The 16,715-nt window shown below is 37.9% G+C and overlaps 1 protein-coding gene across 2 annotated transcripts in view; it reads right to left on the bottom strand.

Moving 5' to 3' along the window:
* Positions 1 to 16,715, bottom strand: part of LOC122819318 (frizzled-3-like) — a 23,714-nt gene extending 6,999 nt beyond the window's left edge. The window contains exons 1-6 of one of the 2 annotated variants that reach the window (XM_044095972.1): positions 16,696 to 16,715; positions 3,232 to 3,428; positions 1,754 to 2,056; positions 1,089 to 1,251; positions 662 to 961; positions 225 to 476 (exon numbers count right to left, since the gene is read on the bottom strand). In XM_044095972.1, coding sequence (XP_043951907.1) covers positions 225 to 476; positions 662 to 961; positions 1,089 to 1,251; positions 1,754 to 2,056; positions 3,232 to 3,416 — 1,203 coding nt within the window. In that variant the 5' untranslated portion in view covers positions 3,417 to 3,428; positions 16,696 to 16,715. Of the gene's footprint in view, positions 1 to 224; positions 477 to 661; positions 962 to 1,088; positions 1,252 to 1,753; positions 2,057 to 3,231; positions 3,429 to 16,695 lie in introns of those variants that run through there. The other variant, XM_044095963.1, reaches the window with a different exon arrangement.

Raw genomic sequence — 16,715 nt, 5'->3', positions numbered from 1 at the left:
CTAATTTTCCAGACACCAAAAATTCTTAACTTACTCTAGAAATTCTCGAATAAGTCAGAAATATAAGAAAAATGTCACAAATCTTAATGCATGTACCCCCTGAAATTAAGTGTAAAAAAGTAATATATAAAGACTTTTTTACATTCTTTTTCACAGAGGTTAAAACTGTGGAAAAGATGACAATTTCTTATGCTGTGTTGAGCAATCCCTTTGTTTTCCTTTACCTTATATGGGCAAGGGATGTGGTACTGCCGACAGTTCTCCTCCATCCACGTCGTTTCCCAGATACCCCGATAGGTGTGTTCATAAATGTAACAGCCAATCACTGTGAATAACGGAGCGAGGTAGAGCACCGAGAACACGCCCATTCGGATCATGAACTTGACAAGTTTGGCCTGGTTTTCTTTCTCCAGTGGAATCTCCATCCGGACCCGGTTCAGAGCGATAATTCCCACTAAAAGCAGCGAGATGCCAACCTGAGGGAATAATGAAGCAAATGAAGAGGGCACTCAGACAGATATGGCGCGATTATAATGAGTGATTAGTTCTTAAAGGGTACAGTGAGGCAGTCCACATTTCTAACATATCATTCGCTCCTTTATCTCTTCCACAATCTATCATTTATCCCTTCTTTCATCACTGCTCTTCTAACTGCACTCACCGCCACATTGAAGCAGAGCGGTGCCAGAACAAACCACCTCAGGGCATCGATGTCATACAGGCCTATGAAACACACTCCACTGATCCCATCTCCCTCAATCTTATTCAAGGCCAACAGGGAGACAGTGAGGGCCCCTGGGAGGCCCCAGGCCACAGCGTGGAAGAGGAGGGCTTTCTTCTCAATGGCCTCGCTGCCCCATTTAGGCACAGCGGCCAGGAACCAAGTGATTGTCAGTACGACCCACCACACGCTGCCGGCCATGGTAAAGAAATACAGGACCATGAAGAAGAGAGTGCATGCCTGAGAGAGAAACAACAAGAAGAACGAGTTCTGTTTATTCAACCATGTGGAAGGAATCCTTTGGGATCAGAAAAAAAACATTCCCATGACAGGATTTGTGATGTTAGGACACAGGTTAATCACTCGCCTTGTTGTGAGAGCCCTGTGTGATGGTTGAAGCTTTGAACTGGGCTGGGCTCATTGCATTGCATGCTACTCTGTCCTCCAGAAGGAAACCCAAGAAGAAGACCAGTGACACCATGACGTAGCACACAGCATAGAAGATGATTGGTCGCTCAGGGTATCGGAACCTATAGAGACACAGTTGATTAATTTCTCTGGTTCACTTTTAGTCCTAATTCATAATTTAAAGCCTTCCAGACCAAGCATATCGGCGATAACGCAGCCAAATGCAGTACCGTAATTCTGCCACGCCGTGCACTAACTGAAAAATTACAACAGTTTCTGAAAGGAGGAGACGTTGCGCTTTCTAGCCAATACCTGGTTATTACGGTAATTTCACTCCCACCTTAGCAGGGAATGACATTAATCTGTGCAGCACTCTTAATAGATTGTAAATTGTGAATAACTTGCTAGATATTGAAAGTTCCAGTTGTTATGAATAAAAGGGCAAATATATTTACTCACAGGACATTTGAAGAACTATGTACCATTAAAATAAGCAACAATATCCAGGGATTGAGGGATTTTAAACTTAGAGTTAAATATGCATACTTAAGATTTGTTTTGATTTCAGATTCAATTCACAGTGTTTTGTAAAAGAAATATTTGGTTAAAAACAACTACTCTGACCTTGTAACATCGATGAGAAACGTCAGGAATGTGAAGAGCGTTGCAGAGAGACAAACAATAGAGACGACTCCAATGAAGTATCTCATAAAGGTGAGCTCCTGCTGGCTGAAGAACATGGACGGGCAGGGAGCAGAACAGTCCTTCCTTCCCATGAAGGAGTAGCCCAGGTCTGGGTCAACCTTGAGCTCTCGGGGACACCAGAAGCCGTAATCTCTCTGGACCGTCATGGATGACTGGTCAGTGGGTTCTGGGCCGGTCAGCAGGTCCTCAGCGCGAGGGTAAGGCTCATCACAATCTGGAAACCTGGCAAACAAAACACTTTGTTGGAACATCAAGCTAAATCTGCTACAAGCTTTTCTGAGATTTCAGTTTATGTAATCACACATTAGCTGCAGAAACCTAAGCTAAGTTAGATTTAGGTTTAAACCCTATGAACATTTTATTCTGATTTTATTTTAAGGTTCTGTAGCTTAAACTTTTGTTTTCGAATTAAGATTTTTGTCACAAAGTGTCACATTTCTGTGATGAATTAAAGCTTAAAAATAATTTTCAGTTTGTAAAACTAATCTCATCCTATTTCTCCTCATTCACTCCTATTCACTGAATAAATCCCTACATAAATCTTCCCTTTATAAACTCAAAATCAACCCGTAAACTTTGCCCTCGTTGCTTTCGTTTTGGTTTGACGTTGTGTTGAAGAGACCTGTCCTCCCTTTACAGATTATTCCAGCTGTTTTTTTCTGTGATCCACCTGGGATCTTTGAATCAACACCTGGTGACAGATGGATTCAAAATACTTTTACAACAAACTATTCTCAAGAATGACTGACTCTTCCAGGTGGTCTAACTCAAACTATGAGCAGAATAAAGAAAATTTAAATCTAACAAAAAATTTGACTAAACAATTACCTTAAGAAATAAAAGTATCAAAGTGCAAAGAAGATGGAAATGCAGATTCTACACAGAAAAGTAAATAGGATTTTAAAAATATTTTTTGTTTGTTTTTCTTATTCAAGTCCTCAAGTTGTCTACTATTTTATTTTTGTGAAAGAAATGTTTGTTTTTAAAAAATATGAGCACAAGAAATAAAAAGAAAAATCATGTCTGACATGTTGATTTAGTTTGCTGTGTTCCTTGTTGTGCTACAATGAACAGCCGCCCTGTAATATCTCACACCCAGCACTAACTCAACATGATGAATCACATAAGGCACTAGAACAATAAAATAATGGGTTAAATGTTAATAAAATGTAGTTACAAACTGAAAAGGGGTGTGTGCAGTTTGATCCTGTATGCTTAGTTTATCTCTTGCTTATATCAGGAAACAACCAAGATTTATCTAAAGAAATCTGAAAGATCAATCTTTGATCAATTCGAACGTTCGGTTTGAATGTATTTATTTTCACGGCTGCAGTCTGACATGGCCATAGAAATCTGTTTACGCGGTTTAAATTTAGGCCTGGCTTTTTCATCCTTACCTGCTGCAATCCATGTCATCTGGCCAAGCTACTCCAAATATCTCCATGAGTTTGTGGCACTCGTCTTTGGCCCGCTGGCAGACGGATCGACACGGCATGGACATTCGGCCGTATTCTGTGCACACCGGCGCATACAGGGCACACAGAAACATCCTCAGGTCGGCACTGCATACCAAGTTCACCATTGGGTGAAAAGGCTTTGGAAATAAAACAAAAAAAAAAATTTGCTCTAAGTTGATAAAGCTCCAATGCACAAATTTATATTGAACTACAAAGTAAAATCTGTACACCTGGAAGAGGGGCATGACCTGCTGAAACTTACACCACCACAAGACATGACATGAACATTTAGAAGCTTCTGCAATATGAGTCACTGCAATCATTTTAAAAAACATTGCTTTAAGCAGAGTCCTCTGACGGCTGGCCATGAACTGAGCAAACAAGAAACAGGGATATTATTTACACCGATCATTTAGTCCAGTCATACTGGTGGCACGAAACATCACACAATCAGAATAATGATGTGTAATGTAGTTACCAAGTCCACTAAAATGTTGATTTATTGACTCAATTATTCTTCATTCATCCAAATTTATTACCGTTATATTTCATCTTGAGAAGCATGTGAGATACAATTATTTAATAAGTAGTATCATAAACTTACCAATAAATAGAAAAGTCAGAAGGCAAAGGTTATCCTTCAGATATATTTTAAGAAAGCAATTCTAACCTGGTTTATAATTCCAATTTAACAAAATTAAATCTCGAGATAAAGACTACTACGATTTCCTCTCTCAAAAAATAAAATCAAATGTTACTTCTGGTCATAAAAAACAAATTCACTTATGAAGGTTGTGTTAAACCTGTTACTCTACAAACAGTAGCTCATCAAAAATTACATGTCTTATAATAACCGTGGAAAAAATTATTTTCTATGACATGAAAATTAGTAGGGTTTTTTTAAAAAAAAACAACTTCTAATTAATTTAGGTTTTTATTCTACATTTTTGCCAAACTGTCTCAAAATATCCAGAAATGTAATGGAAACAAATATAGCATATGCTAATTGGTATTTTCATGTGCAGCAGAGGGAGAAGTTTTAATGTTTCAGGTCATGTTCTATATTTTGTTAATGCCATAAAACTGTTCCATATTCTGTGATAATCTCAGCCTTCGCCTGCTGCACACGTCACAAAGCAGTGCAGATGTGAGATGAACAAGCGACAAAGAGCTGCACTTAAACCAACTTCTTGTCACAATCAATCGAATGTGCTTACAAACAAACACTCATGCATCAGTAGGTTTATGTGCGTGCCAGAGTGAAGTGAGGGCTTGTATGGATATTTTGATCGTTCCTCAATTGGTGTGTTCTAGATCCACAGATGGGAGAGAAGCTCCACCAGTAAATGGATGCAGCGATGCATGAGTGGTGACATAGATTTCAGAACTGCATGGAAACCTGTGGTAATGTGCACAGAATCATCATCTTCACTCAATAATTCAAGAATTTTCCAAACATGTTCAACAACATTTGAGTATTTTAATTTAATTCTGCTTACATAGCACCAATTCACAGTAAATGCAGTTTCAAAGCAGAGGACATTTTAACAATATACTTAAACAATGGTCCAGGCACCAAATAAACTGTATTGTCAGCATATAAAGACCAGAAGTTCAGATTCACACCACTTGCTGTAGTTCTCCTCTTTAATAATTAATTGCACAGTAGAAATGACACTAGAAGTAGTAAAACTGAAATCCATTCTTCATAGAAAAAAAGCTGCACAATTTGACCTCAACTTTATTTTTTTAAAAATTTGAGACATTTGCATTAAGTACTTTTTTTGCTCTGTTCAGAAAACTAAAACTAGTGGTCTTATAGAAACTTTTTTGGATTTTACATCCATTGCTCACAAACATTTATTATAAATGGAGTTTTAAAGAGTTTCCCTTTTCCCCAGTTTTGAATCTCAAGAACAATCAAAGACAGTCTGTCCACCCGTCCAACCCAGTCTATATTTAAGCCTCAGGTCCTGTGTGAGTGGCAGCGTCTTTCTGAGTGTCTCTGTCTCGTTTTTTTTTTAATGCCACCTCAGTCAAACTCCACATCAAATCCACTTCATGTGTCCTCATTCTGCCCATGTCCTCTGTGCATTTTTCATGTATTTAGTGTGTGTCCCAGTTATTGTGTTTTCCTGTGTGTGGTGCATGAAGGTTTGTGTGTCTGTAAAAGAAATTGCATGTCTGCCGCTAGCTGTGTGCAATTATTCCGACATTCAGGGCAATTGCCCCCCATCTCTCACTACAAAGAGACTATTGATACAAAGTGGCCTTACTGTGCTAGGAGGGGACGGGGTTGCCAATCAGCGATACATGGAGAATAACCCCAGTAAATTGCCTGACATTATGTATGTCAGTTATGATGGACAAGTGCAGGAAAGGGAAGCAGGAAAACCCCCAAACCTGACCTGAGGGTGAAAGCAGGCTCCGACTTAAACACTAAAAAATATGGTAGAATCAGGTGGGGGTGGGGACAACAACATGTGATGCGCTAGAAGAGAAAAACGTGGTACAAAACCTTCCCTACATGGATCTCTCCATCTGCTGTTTTCTAACTCACGTTAGCATGTTTTACTTTCTTACATTTACCTCACTATTGCCCCCGTCTTAAATTTTTCTTCAGTTTTAAAACATTTTTAACAAACTGTCAGAGTTAGCACCGTACGTATTGCAAATGGAAGCAATTTGTACCACAACAGAGACAATAGGAGGTTGCACGCACAACTGTTTCATTAATGTTTGCTGTTGTTATGGCAACCAACAGGAACCTTGAACAATAAAACAGTTTTCATTTAATGAGAATAATTATTGCAATTGAATAAAAATCTAATTTGGATTTTAATTAATTGGCTGGATTGAATAGATTTCCATTATTAAAAATCAAACTCAGGGAAATACAGTGGGTGATATTAGAGAGAGATAGGATAAGATTGATTATTTAAGACTCTAAAAAGAACCCAATATAATTTTAGGCACTACCTCTGACTATTATTCACAGTGATTGAGGTCTGTGATCAATATAAGAATCAAATACCTGGATAATTTTTAAAATATGATTGATAAATCTACAAACAGGGTGAAAAACCCATGACTCTTCCAATGACTGTAAAATTTAATTTAAGAACTCTGCTGATAATTCAACCCTGAGCACAACCTCAGCCTTACACAAAACAGTCTCAAAATACGAAAAGCAAACAGAAGAGTAAGAAAATGGCAAATATAAAACGCAAAATGAGGCAAACAGGCAGCTGCATGTTGGACAGGAAATATACACTACTGGATGTTTCTGGATTTATGAAAATATCACTTAAATTGAATTATCTCCACAAGTCACAGCTCTGCAGTCGTGTCTGTTATTTTGTGTTGTTCTGTCTCAGATTAAAATCAACTAAACAATACAGAAATAACCAATTTCTGAGAAAGCTGTAAACTTTGTTTATGTTGATAAAATCTAAATCCTTAGCTTGGTTTTTAATTTCTGTACGGACGAGCTCTGAATCCACACAGATTTTAAAAAACAGAAGCAAAAGCAGTGAGTGCCTTCTTAAATGTCATGTTGGTTCTCATTAATGCACCTCAGACACGGAGTCAAAATGACTCCCGGTGGCGGTTCTGGAGGGATTGGAGACCTGGCAGCTCTAGTGTCAGCATGCAAAAAGCACATAAATGGAAAATGATGCATTTTCAGTCGGTGCTCAAGCTGATCTATGAGCTGCAGATAAAACAATGTACAGACAGTGTAGTTAGTTTGAAGACTGAGTGCATATTAGAAAAGTAAAATGCTGGATTCAATTGCACACTTGCTTAGATTTTTATTTGAATTTGTTCATGTTTGAAAACCTTTTTCTGCTTTAGAATTACACACTTCTTAAAATTCAAATAAAATACATTCAAAATTGAGGTTATAAGAGAAATGTGAAAAACTTAATTAACACTTTTCCATGTCATTGTCGGCAGATTCCTTCCTGAGAATTTATCATGATATTCGTTAGAGTAGACAAAGATGGTTTTCACTTTAATGACTTAGGAAAATATTAGTGAGAAACAAAGAATACAGTTTTAGATGTCATTTGTGCTCATTTCAGTGCAAGAAGAAGCACTTCCAGCTGCACTTAACAATCCAGAAACAAATCACAAACATCTTAAAATGATAATTATAAGGATGTTAAAGAAAAACAAGCTACATGTGATGGAAACTGAGCACTCACATAAGTCAAAAATAACTGGAAAACTTTTAGAGAAAATGCTGGAAAAAGAGAAACCGCTCGACGGGTTCACCGCTGCCTCAAAAGGAGGATTAAGTTTCTTTCTCTTTGCTCCTTCTCTCCACAGGGGAGGGAGAGCAAACCAAGGAGAAAAGCTCCAAGTAAAAAAATCAACAACAACAAGAAAAGGAAAGGAATGGGCCATGTGATTAACGACGGCACAATGTAAGCAGTTATACTTTAGAGAAACGATACCAGGTACAGCTGAAATGACTGGATATTTTTAACAGGAGCGTTTGAATAAGTTTAAGCACCAGACTGAGAATAAACATCTTGAGAATAAAGAAAATGTTTGTTTTTTCCCCCCAGAGAGGACTTTAATTATCTGGATCTGGTGATATTAAATCAAATGTAGCAAAATGTAAAAAGAGAAAACAACAATGCAGTTCTTATGCTCGGTTTCTGACCAGCTTGAATCTCTGAAAATGATACAGAACTGTGTTGAAAACTGTAATTCTGCATGTTTAGTTTAATTGTATTTAAAGCCTTTTTTGCTGTTAAGACTAGTTCACACAGATGTTGCCACTCAGATGTGATGCTGTAAATGTGCAGGATGCAGGCTTGGGTACACAAAGTCTATTTTTAATTACACTAGTTTAGTTTATGGAAGAGGTCAATGTTTGGTGATAACCAGGAATTTGGACACACTGAAAACTCCTGGTTTCTGCTGCAAACCACAGCAGCACAAACTCAGTGAACAATAAGGGTTTGTTTTTTTTAAACTGAAATGTTTCATGGAAATATTTAAATGCTTGTTAAATTTTTGTAATGAAAAATATATTGCTTAAATGAAATTATTTTAAACTAAAAATGACATTTATACAGTAAAATTATTGCATTTAAACCAGACTAACTAATAATTTCCAATATATTAAGACGCAACAGTCAATTGTAAAGTAGATGGAAATGTTACAGCCGCTATATTCACATTTTAAATACGGGAGAGAAACTGTTTACTTTTTTGTAGATGACAAAAGAGTCCTGTTTTTGTTTTCTTCTAGCTCATCATATTTCACTTTCTGAACATTTAGGGGTTTTTTTCACCAATAAATGAGTACAAGGACCTTTAAATGAAGACTTTATGCATACATTTGATGCTTTAAGGTGCAAATCTTTGTTTACATTTTATGTTGTGGTGTACTGTAAATAACTTTTACAGAGAAAAATGTGTTACTTACATCTAAAAAAGCAATTAGTGGCAGCCAAATTATATAATATCTAAGAGTTTTGCTTAGCCTGTGGCTGTATTTTTGTGTTGATTGGCGGGGGATGGGTTTCTGAAGGTGGGCTCATGTTTGGTAAATGCAGGAGGAGCAGAAGGAAAGTTGGAAAGTGGGGAGGAACTGGGGAAATAAAAGGAATGGCGTTTTCTCGCTGGATTAGAGAGTCAAATGGATTTGAAGGACTGCTTGGCGCGCGGGAGCCTCATGCTTCCTAGAACAGTGATGAGCTTTGTGCCGTGGTCACATCAAGGTGACGGGCTTTTGTGTTCCAGCTGGGAAAGACGCAGGTCTTGAACTGGCACCAATCCACCCATTTTAAAGTTGTCCCACTCAGAGCTCTGGAGCCTGGCTGTCAAGCTGTTGCTGGATTTCCTCAAGTAGTGATACTGAAACTGAATGATTCATTTCTTGAGATAAGAATGAAGTTCTCAAACTTGGCATACAATGATTACCAAAACCTGAAATTATAAAGGATGAAGATACAGAATGTGGCCTGGATTACAGGGTTTCCCCCCAGTGTATGATAAGCCTGGCGGGCCACCAGGCTTTACTTGTACTAGGCTTAGCGTTGTTTGTTTATTTAAGATTCTTGAAATGTTTGCATCTTTTAAGATTTTATAATCGGTGATCAAATATTCATCTTCCAATAACACATAATTATCAAGTGATATTTTAAATTTTTCTCTCAACTTTAGACATTTTTTTTTATCTCAAAACCCAGCAGGCTGACTGCCGAGCGCCCCAACCACTGGGCTTAGCAAGTTTTCTGAGGGAAACCTTGTATTATATCACCTATTCCTAATTTTAGAGAAGATAAATGTGGTATTTTCTTCATAAATCTTGCCCAAGTCCATCTGGAAACATAATTTTCATACACGTTTTCTTCTCGTGCCATCTCTGTCTCCCTCCCTCTCAAATCAGCGGTTCAGAGCCTGCAGTACAAATGCTGTCAAACCGTATCAGCTACTTCCATTTCATAGCTACTGCATAATATCCCAACAACATCCTGTCTCCACTGGCTATGAGGGCCAATCCCTTTACTCTCTCTCCTGCAGCAGAAGCAATAATACTTCTATTTGCTTCTCCGTCTCACTTCCCCACTCAAACTATTAACAGCATCCTGTTGCAATGCATTACAGCCGGCTCAGGTTCTCCTTCCCTCTCTGCAGTGCTAGTAAAGAGTATTGTTACAGCTCACAGTTATATAACAGACATATGATGACTTCATCCCTCGACTTGCACCACACACGTCCAATTTTGAATATATATGTTTTAGGGCCGTTGACATGAACACGTTAATGCATTTAATATAAGAAGTTTAACGCGTTAATATAACATTATGCAGATTAATTTTATTACCTATTTTGACATCAAAGCCTCTCCTGAAGAGAGTTACTTTGTTCAAGGCAGGGCGTTTACTGCGGTCAACAATGCAGCAAATGTAAGTGGAAAGATGAGCGAGGGAAATAAGACAAATTTTGCTTAAAAAAAAAACAGAGATGGATTTTGGATAAAAACCCAGGATTAAAGTACATATGTGAAAGGTGAATTATAGATAACATTTATAAATTAGCTTTGAAAAAAATTAATTACTTATTTGAAACCTTCCTGAATATGAAAACCTGGAAAACTGAGATGTTTGGTTTGAGATAATAAAACATTTTCCTAAACATTTTTTGTGAAAATGTGCATTTTTTTCATTTCAAGCTCACAAAGTTAAGCAAATCAATGAATTAATCTGGTTAAATGTTTTTAATCGATTGACAGCACTGATATTTGTATTACACACAGTTCTCTCCATTTTTAACTCCAGCAACATTTCCAGTTGCTCATTTCAAAATGCACACATGGCAAAATTTGCCCGAAGGGAAATTCAGCTCAGACAGACAGAAATGTTTGTGGTGAAATACACCAGTTCTGATGCTCTCTCAATAATCTCTGAGCGGACAGTTAAAAAAAGGAGCCAATCGTCACTCTCACCCCGTTACGAGCGTTTGTTTGTAAGAGGGTGAGAGTTTATCCATGTCTATCTAACGTTCAGTCGGGAGAACCGAACAAAGCCGCTAATGGCATTCCCCTTCACGCTCACTTCCCCTCCTCCTCTCCTCCCATCTTCTTTCTCCAGTATTCAGCTTTTTTTTTTTTTTTTACATTGCTTTCCATTTACTCCTCACAATCACACTGACAAGCATTTGTCCACCTTCACTGTTTCCTTTTTTCTCCTGCCAGCAACAGCATTCATCAACTCTCCTCACTTTGCTTATCTGTCATTTTATTTTGGCCAGAAACTATGGAGCCATCATAAAAACATTATCAGCGTTATTTAAAAGTCAAATTATTTTCAAGTCAAAGTGAAGACATTTCAGCTACGCTGAAAATAAATGCTAGTTATTTTAGGCCTGGTTACATCTGTAAATTATGATGCATATTTGAGATTCGTTCCAGGATTTTGAATCTTTCTCTCCAAGATTAGAGCAAAAACACATTAATTGTTGAAATAGTTTGTAGCAATGAGGTAAAACAATACATTTGTGCGCTTTCACCATTTCAGACTTTTGGTGAAAGTCTGAAATGTTGTTGATAAACATCTATAAAATTCCCTAAAACTACTCAAACATGAAACAAAAAAGATGAAATAAAAACTTTGTCCAGCAAATTACTATTTTTAATTAAATTCTAAAATAAAGAAATTAATCAAAGTAAATTAAATTAAAGAAAAACTACAAAAATATTTTGAATATCCATAAAAATTTTATCTGTTTGGTGGGCGGGACTAAATCTGCTCTAATATATTTATAAATAAATGTTGGGTCCATTTGAAGAGCAGGAACCATCGAATAAATATATACAGCTTGAATATTTAAGCAACATTAGTAATTTCACATCTAAAGTCATTCATTATTGGCACATTCAAATGAATATGAATGAATTAACAAATGCATTTAAATCTACTCCTAATAATATTTAATGTTATATTTGTAGAGAATCTGCCAAATGCAGAAACATTTTGGCTTATAAAGCAGCTTCAGTACATACTAATGTCTGATCTTGTATGCTGCTGACTTTTTAGGATAAAATAATGTAAAAAATCTAATAATACAAAAAAAAAAAAATCTTTCTTAGAACAAGGCCTCTGTTAGACAAAATGGCCGGCTGAGTGAATTATGGGAGGAAGATGTTAGAAGAGCATAACGCTAACCCAATCAGGTGTCGGATGTCTTGATGCTGTTATCCACTCTAAGAAGAGGCCAATCTGATAAACTGTGATGGAGCCTCAATTAAATTGGATCTTTGATCAGCTCCTTGCTCTGCCTTTCCGAGACAAGAACAGAGCAACATGTTCTGGAGTATTCATGCCTGATATCAACAGGCAAATTTAGCTTTAGCAGCTAAATAACTTGGCTTCCAGAAAACCCTCTTTCGCTTGTAAATGCAGCCCGTTCTCTGCGGGTTTATTCCAGAACATGCCACACATCATCCAATTTTCCTCTCCCACCCACCCCTGCCGGTCTCCCTCCCTTCCTCCATTCCTCTCCATCTTTCTCTGCCTATTTAACTGCCATGGCAACAGGTGATGTGAAGACTCGCTCATGGCCAAGCCTTATTCAGGATAACAGACAAACACATTCACTCACACGCATTGCAGCAGGGCTTCTTTAATGGGCGAATAATCTCAAGAAGTGCAGACAACGAGTTCGCACATGAGACGACACAAAAAGTGTGAAAGTGGGAAGAAAAGAATTGGATGAGCGTGGGACAGGAAGGTCAAACAGGAGAGATAAAGACTTAGAGCAGAGTGCACAACAACAGCCCCGAATCTGATCACCCACACACAACTTACACGACACAAGCATCCTGCTTTCCACCTTTGCAAATGTATTTAACAGATCCAACAATAGGACGATTTTCTTCTCAATTTTCAAGAAACAAATTTGCAAATTAAGGATCAAATAATTAAACGAGACAAGCATCAGTAGAGTGGGATAAATGCACAACCACAGCAGCTCATCCTAATGCTGGTCATCAGCTTGATCACACACTACAGTATAAATCAGAGAAACTACAGGAACGTTTAGTTTATAGTTCACTCAACCCAGAGCAGGAATTAGAACAAGCTTAGAATCCAGAGAAACTCATCCGGAGAAACTACTCATTTCCCATTTAGGACCACTGACTTTATAGAATCAAACATGGAGAACCAACATCTAGTTTCATTAGATCAAGAATCCAGAAACCCCCCACTAGTTAATAAAATCAGTCAGTGTGGTTATATCAATTACTCTGATATCAACAACAAACCCTACCTGATACCAGAAGTGTTCGATGACACACTTCAACTTTGGGAGTAATTCCTGATCAACTCCAGTCTGTGGGGTGAGTGTTCACATTTTGGAGGATAAAACTGAATCCCTGTGGAATCATCACTGGTAGCAGAATCTCATCTCAGTGGATTAATTACGTCTCTAGTGGATTTGGTAAGTTTTTCATAGGTGCAACCCACATCCTCAACTCTGCTGCTCAAAACTCAACTGCGTTGCATTAACCAATTTAGAACTACAGTTATTTAGTTATCTTGTACGTAATTTTTTTCCCTCTCTCTACAAACTAAAAACCCATTGGAATAATGTTCAGCTGCTCTCTGTTGGAGCTGATTTGATAACCTGTCTGCATTGGAAACGCTAAAAGCATTTTTGGGGAATTGAGTGCCATGTAGCTTGAGAAGTGCACAATTAGAGCTTTTAAAGCCCACGCTCTGCAGAATGCTGAAAATGTTAGAGCTACATTGTGTTGAGTGGCTTTGCGTGACAAGAGGATCAATGACCGTTGAGTGTGTGTACGTCTGTGTGTATATGTTAGTGCTAGTTGGGATTAGCACAAAGGTTTATACGTCTCTAACTGGCCATATTTATACACACGACTCATGGTCCAGGTCATGGGTTCAGATTAAGACCATAAGACATGAGTAACCTATATTTGTGGGTCATATCTCTGTTAAATATCAAAGGACAGTGCCTAAATTTAAAAACAAAAAGTGATGGTGAAAAGTTTATATATATATATATACTACTCACAGTGGGTATGAGATATGTTAGCATTTCAATGATACAATTGAAACTCATCCAACTCAATATGAGTGATGTAAGGATACATTTTAGCAAGACTGGAGAATAATTCAGTAGTATATATCGCGATCAAGACCTGATCAATATCAATAGATAATACGTCTGACGGAATATTCAATAATTAACAAGACACTGATGCCCTTTATCGAGTAGATGGAGCCTTTTCACAAACATATTTCTTTGAATGCTTGCGCATTACAAATACTTGGAAAAAAATGTTTTGAACAATCAAACTGTGTAAAACTTATGAAACGAAGCACCAGCTGTTTCTAAGGTTGGAGTTGTGAGTTCTTGCAGGAAGAACATTTACTGGATCGTTTTCCTTTGCTTCCCCTCATTTCCTACAGATTTTAATACTGGCTCTGAGCTCATCAGTTTAGCTGTTTCCTTCTCATATGTAGCCACTAAAAGGAGCTATTAACACTTTGCATTTTTTCTAAATACTCTTGGACCAGCAGTGATTTTGTGTTTTTTTTTTATGCTCCGTCTTGTCAAACCCACAGTTGGCAGCAGCAGATGGCTGCTCACTCTGAACCAGGTTCAGCTGGAGGGGATTTCTCGCCTCCACTGTCGCTACATGCACGCTCAGAACGAGTGACTGCTGCAAAGTTGTTAATACAACCGGATGTCCACTGACGCTCACAAACTGACATAATAGACTGAACTTAACGGCATAGTTTAATGATGATCGAAAAGGAATATTTGTAATTAACTGAAACTTTTCACAGGGTTGAATTGTCAATACCCTGCATATCAAGTGACTTGAGATGAGTGTTGTTATTAAACAGTGTTGTACACGTACATTGAAATGAACTGGTGTTAGCATTAAACATAAGAACACTGTTTAAGGTGAAAACTAACAAAACTAATAATTGACCTCAGGCTTTGCAGCAGCAGCTTTCTTCAGATCTCACTGAGGCATTGTGGGGTTGGATACGAGGCGGTGGCAGCTATGTGGATGGGAGCAGTCTGCCAAAAAGCAGCACCAGGCAGCGCCTTTGTTCTGTTCATAAATAAATGATTGCTTCATTTGGGCTGGCAGCTTCAATAGACTGTCAGAATAAGCAGGATAATCAAGAGTTCAGCTGAAATAAACAGGAACTTTTAAACTGAATGAGGATCTGTCTGTCTGCAGAGTGAATAGGGTAATGAGCCTCTTCAGATGCAAAAAAAAAAAAAAAAAAAAAGCAGCATTTCTCCGTGTGAGTGAAACACACACACACACACACACACACACGCACACACACAGAGAGAAAATGAACCGAACACAGGAATCCCCCCCACCCCACACACACACTTTGGTATTCACATACACACAAACAACAAAACAGTACAATTAAACACAACAAGCGGAAAACTCTCCAAGTTTGGCGCACACATACACACGTTTTGGTTTAAAGGATCTGCAAAGCCCAGGGCGGCCTTTCATGAACAAACCAGTCTTATTTTGAAAGACAGGACCCCATGATGAGAGAAACCCAAACAGCAAAGACAGTAGAGTCCACAGACTTTACCCAACCTGTCAGTCCGTCAGCATTTCCCTCCCTTTCTGAACCCCCCATCATTCTTTGCTTCCTTTTGTAACCAACAGATTATTATTCCTTCTGCCTCTGCAACTAATTAACAACTATTTGTTTTGTTTTTTAAAGTTTTGATGCTTTTCAATCTAGGAAAATTGTGTACTAAAGCTTTAACACAGCCAAGATCGCAAAACCTCCTAAAATGGCATGAGTCACACCGAGTTCATGTCAGAGGAGCCAAAACAAAGTTTCAGTGTCTGATACGAGAGCGTTAACACACAAAAATACAAACTCCTTATGATCCAGTGGGACCACAGGTAGTTTAAATAAGGGTATCCAGGTCGGGCCAGTAAAAGGTTGGTCTTTCATAGTGAAAAATGTTTAAAAGTTATATTTAACATTTATTTTGGATTTATTTATGCATAGTGTCTTATATTTAAGTCTTCATTGAAGACGGTGACTCTGTTTCCCTGTCTATGATGTCAATTTGATTCTTCGAGGCCGTCAGTCGTTTTCAAGAGGGGTTCATGGCCCCCTTGCGGCCCCTTTGAGAGCGGCACTGCTATGGTCCATTAATTACATTATTAAATAACTATGTTTGGTTTTTTTGAACCCAGTGTAATAAAAGAATAAACAATGTTTTTTTTACAACAAAGCAAACAAAAACAGTAGTGAAGTATATTTACATGTTCAAAGATGTGGGTAAGCAACAAATTCAGCATTTAGAATAAAGTTATATATAATTCTTAACTTCTATGTCAGAGTTGTGACTTTTAGAGATTTGGCAAGGTTGACAAAATGTTTTTTTGTTTTTTTTTATAGATGCTGAACAGCTTCCAAATGTTCAGAAACAGCAGAAGCTCAACAGCTTTTCCTGCGCTGCATTTGCCCTTTTATATTTCTTTTACTTGTCATTTTTCCTCACCGTCCCAACTCTTATTTGGCTGTTGGATTTTGGGACTGCTCGGTTTTGTGATGAGGGTGTGGTCAGAGTGTAATAATGTGCAGAGCTCAGAGAAACATGTCATAAAAAGACATGAAGTGGCAGCTGAGTTAGCTGGGGTAGCATCCAGAACTGACACCAGTTACCAAACCTTTTTATTTTATGTTTTTTTGCGTTAATCAAGGTCGCTGTCAGTTGCATTGTTGTTGGGTTTTACGGATCCTTGAGGGGTTTGCACTTCATTAAAAAGGTCTCCACAATTTGTTTCACCCAGAAACCTAATTTATTTGCTGGCCGCATAACGAGTGACAGGCTGATTATTTGCCTTACACATTAGGTGCCCATTGTGC

This window comes from Gambusia affinis, linkage group LG02 (genome assembly GCF_019740435.1).
Source record: "Gambusia affinis linkage group LG02, SWU_Gaff_1.0, whole genome shotgun sequence".
Taxonomy (NCBI): Eukaryota; Metazoa; Chordata; class Actinopteri; order Cyprinodontiformes; family Poeciliidae; genus Gambusia; species Gambusia affinis.
Note: the sequence above shows the minus strand (reverse complement) of the source record. Positions and strands in the feature narration are given on the sequence as shown.